At 14.6% G+C, this 9,309-nt stretch overlaps 1 protein-coding gene across 1 annotated transcript, besides 21 other annotated features; it reads left to right on the top strand. All coding sequences in view use genetic code 6, as the record gives it.

Moving 5' to 3' along the window:
* Positions 1-2,499: 2,499 nt before the first annotated feature.
* Positions 2,500-2,560: a microsatellite.
* Positions 2,519-2,574: a microsatellite.
* A 309-nt stretch (positions 2,575-2,883) lies between these two features.
* Positions 2,884-2,922: a microsatellite.
* Positions 2,894-2,986: a microsatellite.
* Positions 2,929-3,006: a microsatellite.
* A 4-nt stretch (positions 3,007-3,010) lies between these two features.
* Positions 3,011-3,106: a microsatellite.
* Positions 3,025-3,113: a microsatellite.
* A 597-nt stretch (positions 3,114-3,710) lies between these two features.
* On the top strand, positions 3,711-4,574 carry IMG5_167760 (major facilitator superfamily protein, putative; the record flags this gene model as incomplete). Its single annotated transcript, XM_004030055.1, has 1 exon — positions 3,711-4,574. One exon carries the CDS (start codon positions 3,711-3,713, stop codon positions 4,572-4,574), a length of 864 nt encoding a protein of 287 aa, XP_004030103.1.
* Positions 4,575-5,542: 968 nt separating this feature from the next.
* Positions 5,543-5,669: a microsatellite.
* Positions 5,612-5,668: a microsatellite.
* Positions 5,613-5,668: a microsatellite.
* Positions 5,620-5,721: a microsatellite.
* Positions 5,676-5,730: a microsatellite.
* Positions 5,694-5,727: a microsatellite.
* Positions 5,719-5,772: a microsatellite.
* Positions 5,719-5,816: a microsatellite.
* Positions 5,733-5,813: a microsatellite.
* Positions 5,775-5,814: a microsatellite.
* A 45-nt stretch (positions 5,817-5,861) lies between the features above and the next one.
* Positions 5,862-5,904: a microsatellite.
* Positions 5,872-5,908: a microsatellite.
* A 328-nt stretch (positions 5,909-6,236) lies between these two features.
* Positions 6,237-6,271: a microsatellite.
* A 2,934-nt stretch (positions 6,272-9,205) lies between these two features.
* Positions 9,206-9,246: a microsatellite.
* Positions 9,247-9,309: the final 63 nt, after the last annotated feature.

Below are 9,309 nucleotides of genomic sequence, written 5' to 3'. Positions count from 1 at the left end.
CTAATATTTTGAAAAATTTCAATATTTTTTCTTTTTTTTCTTAATAAACTATTAATCGAATTTATAAAATAATGGAAGAAGTGGAATTTTCGCCTGATTAAATTATCTTTAATTCATATAATAAAGGAGATGACGATAATATATATTTAATAGTTAAAGGATAAAGTATTTTTATTTTATATTTGTTAAATTATTTAAAAATAAAAAATTAGTTAAACTTTTTACATAAAATAACATTAAAATAAATAATGAAACCAAAATTTATAAAAAAGAAATAAAAATTTTAACTAAAGGCCAATCTTTTGGTACTCACTAATTTTTTACAGGATAAAAAACCTAATATAGTATCGAAAGTAGGAAATTTTCAAATCTAATAAAAATAAATAGAATAAATTTATTAAAAATACTATAAGAAAATATACAAGACTTCGAAAAATTTATGGAATTAAAAGATAAGATTTTATTTGATTTCTCATTTAAATCAGAAAAAGAATTATTTTTATGTAATATTTGTAATAGTAAAAAACATTTATTTGAAAATTGCAATATTCTCAATTTCCGAAAAAAAAACTTTTATTTAATCTAAAAATACAATTAAGATAATATTTAAACTCGATGTGAAAATTTTTTAAGAAAATTTGGGAAAAAAAGAATGTATTTTAACAAAAATAATAAGCCTATAAATTTTCAAGAAACATATTTTAAATGTATAAAACGTGCAAACTCAATATTAAATTATTCGGAAAACAATAATAAAAATAAAAATGAGTATTCTTTATTAGAAACAGATATAAATCTAATGAGTTAAATTAAAAATATTGTATAAAGTGAATAAAATAACAATAGTAATATATAAATAAAATCAGAAATCCAATTATTTAAAAATCATGATATATAAAGAAGAAGAATAAACTCAGAAAATAATAAAAAACATAATTAATAATATGAACATATATAATAAATTATATCAAAAAACATATAGGATAGTACTATAATTTCATTTTAAAATAATTTAAATTTATCAAAAAAATCTATTGAAATCTAACTCTCAAAAAACTAAACTAATTTTTAAGAAAAAAATTTGAATAAAAATTAAAAAAATTAAAGTTGGAAAAATTAAAATAATTTAGATTTTTTAATTAAATTAGACAAACTTTAAAATTATAAATTTTATTTCCCGTCTTATAATAGTTATTAAATAATAAAAAAAGTTTAATAATTTATTTTCAAATAAAATTAATCATTATTAAGATGGCAAAAAATATAAAAAAATGTAAGTATAGTTTAAAGAATAAAAAAATATAATCATAAAAGCTTAAAATAAATATAATGAATATTTTATCTATTTAAGTTAATTTTTTACTTTTTACATAAAGAAAATAAAAAAAAATATACAATAATAAATATAAAAAATTTATACTTATAAAGTTAAATTTTTTTACTTCTGTCAATTATTTGTTTTTTTGCTAAATAAAATATCATTATATCTATCTACATCTTTTTATTACACACATTTGTCCATAATAATTTTATAAACAACTGTGTATAATACAGTGCAAATCCAAACTACATAAATATAAGCGCAAACCATTAAAAATAATTCTAATTCTTTGCATTAAGGAGGTTCTTTTGTAAAATATTATTACATACCGAAAAACATTGTTATTAAATTATACATGAATAAAGCTCCAAGAAAAGCAAAAGTTTATATTGTCACACATACAGCTCCGCATTATTCAATAAGCTTTTCAAAAATCCTAAATTTTGTTAGAATTAATCCAAGTATTATAACTGCAAATATAAAAGCATTTCCATATAATACCCAATTTAAAAATTTTTCAGAATTTTATTCCCTACATGTATTTTTTGTATATACTTTTTTTGTACATATTGCAAAAACTAAAAATATAAAATTATTCAATCTAACAACTTTATTTAAATCTATTCTTACTTCTGTTTGATAATTTTCCATTTAATTTTTAAGTTTTAATTTTAATATATTATAATTTTTAAATTAAAATATGCCAATTTTTATTTTATTAAATAAAATTAATTTCTTAAAATTATATTTTTAAATTAATAACTTTTATGCTTTTTATTAATATAATTTTATAGTTTTAAAAACAAAAATAGCTTTATAATTAAATAAATTAATAAAGTTTAAAATTTAATATAAATGAAAATAATAATAAAGAAAAACTATTTTATTAAATTGTGTTTTATCTTATATTTGTATATTTGTATTATAGGAAAATAAAATATTATATATATTAAAGTTTAAAAATTATATTTTAAATTTTTAATATCCCTATTTTTAAATATATGAATTTTTAAAATCAAATAAAAATTAATAGAAAAATTAATAATAAATACCTAATAAAAGAATTAGTAATAATAGAAAGATATATACTTAATCATTTAAAAATTTTGAAATATAAATTTTGATTATTTTCAAGTATTTTGTAAAAAATATATACTATGATAAAATTAATTTACAATATAATATAATAATAAAATAATAATAATATTAATTATAATTAAAATTTTATAATAATAATATTTTAATTAATAATAAATTTTAGTTTTTTTAATTTTATTAATTATTTAAAAGTTTAATTATAAAAAGTTATTTTTATAATAAAAATTTAATGAATCAAAAATTGTAATTAAAAATATTTTTTTATGTGTATATATAATTAAAAAAAAAAATTAAAAAATATAAATAAATACTGTAAAAAAATAAAAATATTAATAAAAATATATATTATTTAATAAAATAACTTATAATTAAAAAAAATAAACAAAAATATTTTTTATATTGATATCTAAAAATAAATATAAAAAAAAATTAAAAAAAGTAAATTGATGTTTGTAATAAATAAAATAAATAAGTATTATAAATAAGATATTAAATAAATATTAAATTAAAAAAAATTATATAAAAAAGATTATAAAAATAAAAAATTAAAAAAAAGATATAAATAAAAGAAAAAATAGAAAAAAAAGGAAATATTAATATATTTATTATATTTATATTTATATTTATATTTATATTTATATTTATATTTATATTTATATTTATATTTATATTTATATTTATATTTATATTTATAAAAAGTCTAATATAATTATTTATGTAAGAATTAAAATATAAATCTCTACTATAAATCTATTTGTTAATACAAAATATTTCATTAGGATCTATTTTTTTCGGTTATTCCATTAGCGTAATGTCGTTAGCTAGTATCACAATATTTACTGTTTTTAATATATCTGAATAAGATAAAAATTTTAATAATTCTATCCTTACAGCTTCTATTCCATTTGGAGCTATGTTTGGATCTATATTAACAGGTAAATTGTTTGACTTTGTATCTAGAAAAAATGCCATTTTTATAATAGATTTATTAGGTATTATTGGAATACTATTTTCTTAAATATTGAACATTAATTTATTAATTATTGGTAGATTTATAACAGGGATGGTAACTGGTTTCAATAGTTGTTTAGTCCCATAATATATACAAGAAATAAGCCCTTAATAATTAGCTGGAAAACTTAGTTTTGTATATACCCTTTCAATTTGTTTCGGGATTATTTTAGGTACTTTTTTGGGTTTATTTTTTAACGAAAATCCTTCTATAAATGATGAATATTGGCGATTTGTGATTTTCTTTCCTGCTTTTTTTAATATAATTAGATCTTATGTAATGTTAAAATATTTTAATCATGAAACGCCTTTATATTGTCTACTATATGGTAAAGATAATGACTGTATGGATATTTTGAAAATATACTACAAAGAATAATATGTGTAAGAAGTTTATTAAGAAACTAAATCCTAAGCTCAAAAAATTTCTTCATCTTCCATGCAATATATTGACATGATAAAACCTGAATTCCGATAAAGACTCATGATAGGCGTTACTCTTTCAATATTTTAACAATGGTCTGGTATATATGCCGTTATTATGTATTCTGGTTAAATTTTTGGGGCCTCAATCAAAGACTTTGAAACCAAAAATTTGATTACTTTATTTTCTAATATTGTTTTGATGGTTGCTTGCGCTACAAGTGGATTTTTCGTTTCTAAGATTGGAAGAAAGATCATTCTTTAATACGGTTCGATGATTTGCGCAATTTTCCTTTATATTCTATGTTTATTATCTTATTCGAAAGTTGAAGGAACGGAAAAATATAATGTTATTTTTATCTTTTTGTATTACCTTGCTTTTAATTTTTCTTTAGGACCTATCGTATGGCTTTATAATTCCGAAATTCTACCTGAAAAAGGAATTAGTATTGCTACTTTAGCTAATTGGTTTGGAGGTACTGTTGTTACTTTAGCTTTGCCTTACTTTAGTGATTTTTGGCCTCTATTTCTTATTTTTGGAAGTGTTTGTGTCTGTTGTGTGTTTTTTACAACTAGATTTCTTAAAGAAACTTTAGGGAAATCTAAAATTGAAATTATTAGAATGTTTGAAAATGAAGAAAGACAAATTCTTGACGTTTAATAAATGTAGGAAATCAAAAATGTAAAAACTCCGAATAATTTATAATAAACATTATTATGAATATTTTTTTAAATTAAATAAAAAATTATATGTTAATAATTACTTTTTTATAAATATATAAATTAATATTATGAAATATATTTTTTTAAATATACATTTTATATTTATTAGATTCAGTCATTTATATTCATAGATTTATTTTTTATTCATTTAGATTTTTTAATTTTTAATTTCTTTTTAAATATTTTTTATTTTTACTATTGTATATTTTAACTGTAATTTTAAATAAGATCAAAAAAGGTTATCAATAATATCAATTTATAAGTATAAACAAATAAATATAATCCGAAATTAACATTTTTGTTAAATTAAAAAAAAAAAAAATATTAATATGAAGTGAAAACAAAGTAATCTGATTATTAAAAATATTTATGCATTGGATTTATATATTTAGTTATTAAATATTTTACATATATTAGCAGGAAAAATCAATCATTGAAGTTTAAAAATAGAAAAAACAAAACAACCAATAATAAAATCACATCTAAATACTTCAGTTCCATCTAGAGCTATTTAGAATTTGTTTTAACACGATACCTTCAAATTTTTTTTTTTCGAAAACTTTACTTAATAAATTAATTAATAATAGTTCAACAATAATATAAAAAATAAATAAATGAAAATATTAATACTAATACTTAGTAAGTTAAAATGGTTTAAGTAGACTATATTCTGTTTTCGTGCCTTGATAAATAAAGAAAGAATCGACTTATTTATTTAAAAGTATAATTGATATATAGTTTTTATTTTAAAATAAAATCAAAAAAGTAATGCAATCAAATTATTGAATATTTTAAAAATTAAATGTGAGTTATTACTTTAAGTAAAAGGTTTTATTCTTTAATAAGAAGTTGAATGCGTAAAGCTTTAAATAATAAATTGTAAAGATAAAATTAATTAAAATAAAAAAAAAAAAACGTAGTTAAAATGGTAAAAATAAAAAATGTATAAAAATAAAATTATTACGTAAATAAATAAATAAAAATGAAAATTATTAAAGATAAGATAAAAATAAATTAAATATAAAAATATGTTACTAAAATAAAAAAAAAAAAATTTAAATAAAAAATAAAGATTATAAAATAAAAAATAAATTTTAAGAAAAAAATTAATTATTAAAAAAGATAAATATATATAAAAATAAATATATATATATTTATTTATTTATATTTTATATTTATATATTTATATATTTATACATTTATATGTTTTTTATCTTTATATCTTTTTATTTTTATATATAAAATTAATATATATATTTATTATATACAATTTTTAGATTTATTTATTTTTGTATTTTAATATAATTTAAGTATTTAATTATAATTTTAAGTCATTAAAACTATTTTAATCATTTATTATTTTATTATATAGCTTTTTTTAATATCTTAATATTTCATTATATTTTTTTTTATCATTATTTTATCAAATTAACTTATCTTCTAAAATCATATTACCTTAAACGAAATTATATTCAATTTTTCAAAAAATTTGAAATATCTTTTATAAATTATTTTAAGATATATATGCATTTTCTTTTTATGAATTTTATTTTTCAATAAATATTTTTTTTTCTTTACTTTTTTTTTAAATATTATAAACAATATTTTTATAACTTTTTAATATATTAATATTTATATATAAAACATTTTAAAACTACTTATTTTTTTTTGTTCTTAATTTTTTTTTTTTTTAATAATAATTTAATCTAATTTTTTATTAATAAATTCAAAGTTTATTTGGCAATAAAAAATAAATATTAATTCAATTTTTTTTATATATTTAATTATTTTAATCTACTTTTAAAAATTTTAATATATAATATATATTATTAATAAACTAAAATTTTAAAAATTTTTGAAAATAATTAAATATTCTTAATTTATATTAAAATCCTTTATATCACATATAAAAAATAAAATCGTATTTAATTTTAATAATTTCTTATATTATTAACAATTTAAAATATATAAACATTGTGAAAATAATATACATGTTTTAATTTTAAAAAAAATATTAATAAATATAAATAATATTATATTATTTTTTATATAATTATTCCTATATTTTTAAATTAATAAATAAAAAGATTAAATTTATTATTTATATTTTTAATGCAAAATAGTATTTAACAATTTAAAACATTAGCATATAAATAACATCGTTTATTGAAAAACAAGGAAAATTTAAATATTTGCTAACAAGAACAATCTTTTTTACATTAAGAGACTAGTACATATATATCAAACGAATAATAAGAAAGATTAGATAAAAAAGATAACTAATTATATAATATGTAAATATAAGTACAATAATTAGAAAAAAAATTAGAAAGAAATCAAGAAGAATTAGTTTAAATAAAAGAATAAAATTAAATATATGAAAATTTAATTTAATAAATAAAGTAAACACTAAATGAACATGAAAACGATAATTTAGTAACAAATATAAATTAAATTAAAGAAGCATATAACAATTTAAATAAATTCACCTAACATATTTAATAAATGGTTATTTCTTGTCATCCAGATGGTTATTTTTGTGAAGAAAATAAACCAAATTTAAAAGTTTGTTGGAAATGGATTAAAAAAACAGTTTAAGATTATATGTTTTGTAAATAAAATTAATACTTTGTTGAGTAATTATTTGGTATTTTAAATGTTAATTCATAGATTGAAGCTTTAGATATGATATAATAAATAATATTTTAAATTTAAAATTCAGAAAAATTCTTTACATCTTTAAAACAATTAAATAATATATCTAATTCATAAATTTATAATGATTATAATATAGCTATTAAAAGAAGCAAATGATTTATAATAATTCATTTAAAAAAAATATAAAAAATAAAATTTATTTATTATATATTAATCTTATATTTGTTAAATTGTTTTTTATTTTTTTCTGTAATTTGTTTTTAAAGCTCAATATACAAAAAAAATAAATGGAAAACTGTCTTTTTTTAATTAATTAATTTTGTTTTTTAAATTATAAAAATAATGTAAAACATAAAATTAAATAAAATAAAAAATTAATTTTTTTTAAAAAACTCTTTATTTTTATATCTTATCTTTAATAATTTTTTAGGATATGATTTTTCTTATTAATATAATTTAAAGTTTTACTAAAATTTTCAAATGATATAAACTTTGATTTTAAAATTAATTAGATGAATATTATCATTTTAAATAAACTTACTATTTAAAATTTATTGTATTCTAAGGTAAAATAATTTTAAATGTTTTATTTGAGTAAAATAAATAATACAATGTTTTCAAATCAAATTATTAAACTATCAGAAATAAAATATAAATTAAATACTATTTAAACATTAAATCTTTATAATACTTATAAAATAAAATATTTATAATAGTTAATCATTATATATGTATTTTTTTTAAGAATGTACTTGAATTTTAATTTTATATATTTCCGATTTATATAATTAATTCAAAAAATTATTATAATTAAATGATTCAAAAAATAAAATTAATAATTTAAATAACTTTTTGTCTGAAATATTGGAATAATGCTTTAAATAATATAAGATATTAAACTAAAAAACTAAAAAAAGTTAAAGTAAAAATATTATATATTTAAATTTAATACACAATAAAATTAAAATTATTTATTCCAAATATAAAAAATATGTAATTTTTATTTTTATTAAAAATTAAATTATTAATATTAAAAAAGTTAAAAATTGATATTTATTATTTATTTTCCATTTTATAAATATCTAAAATATTTTTAATAATATAAACTTTCTCAAAAAAAAAAAAAAATAGGAAATAAAATGGATACAGTATTTTAAATATTAAAAGAAGCATTTTACATTTAAGCAATTAAAGATTTTTAACATAAGCATGTAAAAAATATTTTTAAGCATATTTACAAACTTATAAATCAATATATTCGATTGAAAAATATAAATGTATTTTTTGATAAAACAAAAAAAGAAGACTTAATATTAAGAAATTACAAATGCGATTTAAAAGGATTATATCAATCCTGTATTTTAATTTTATGATAATCTTCCTAAATAGCTAACATGTTATTAAAAGACATATAATATATTTAATTGTTAACAAAAATAAAAATATAAACATAGGTTTAAAAGAAGAATACATTTTTAAAAGATCACATAATTAATAAAGGTAAGTCGTTATTTATTCGACATCTTTATTCTTTCCTTTGTTAAATTATTTCGGTATTAAAAAAAAAATATTTATATAAAATAAATTATTTTTATAGCCCTTAAAAAAAGTAAATTAAGTACTTTAAGAGTATTTTTAATTACTTACTTTGGAATTAGTTTAATATTTTATCCTAAAGCCTACAATTCAATATTATATATTTAAGGACATAGATTTAATTGTGAAGAATGTGAAAGAATAGATTCGCTTAAATATGACTTATAATGAGCATTATGCATATTTAAGTTAAATATATATTTATAACTTTTTTGCTAAAAATAAAAAAAATAATAAAATAAAAAATACTTTCATTAATATTAACTAAAGTTAACTATATTTTATTTTATAATAAATTGAATATATAAAATAATAACTATAGAAAATATTATAAATTTAAATATATATTTGCCATATATTTTTTAAAAAAATAACAAAAAATAAACAAACAAATAAAAAAATAAAATAACAATAAATATAATAATAATTCAAATAAACAATCAAAAATTAAATTAAAATATAATTAAATCAAGACAAAT

Source organism: Ichthyophthirius multifiliis (genome assembly GCF_000220395.1).
Source record: "Ichthyophthirius multifiliis unplaced genomic scaffold scaff_1120509251245, whole genome shotgun sequence".
Classification (NCBI taxonomy): domain Eukaryota; phylum Ciliophora; class Oligohymenophorea; order Hymenostomatida; genus Ichthyophthirius; species Ichthyophthirius multifiliis.
The sequence above is the reverse complement of the archived record's forward strand: the minus strand, read 5'-3'. Positions and strand labels throughout refer to the sequence as shown.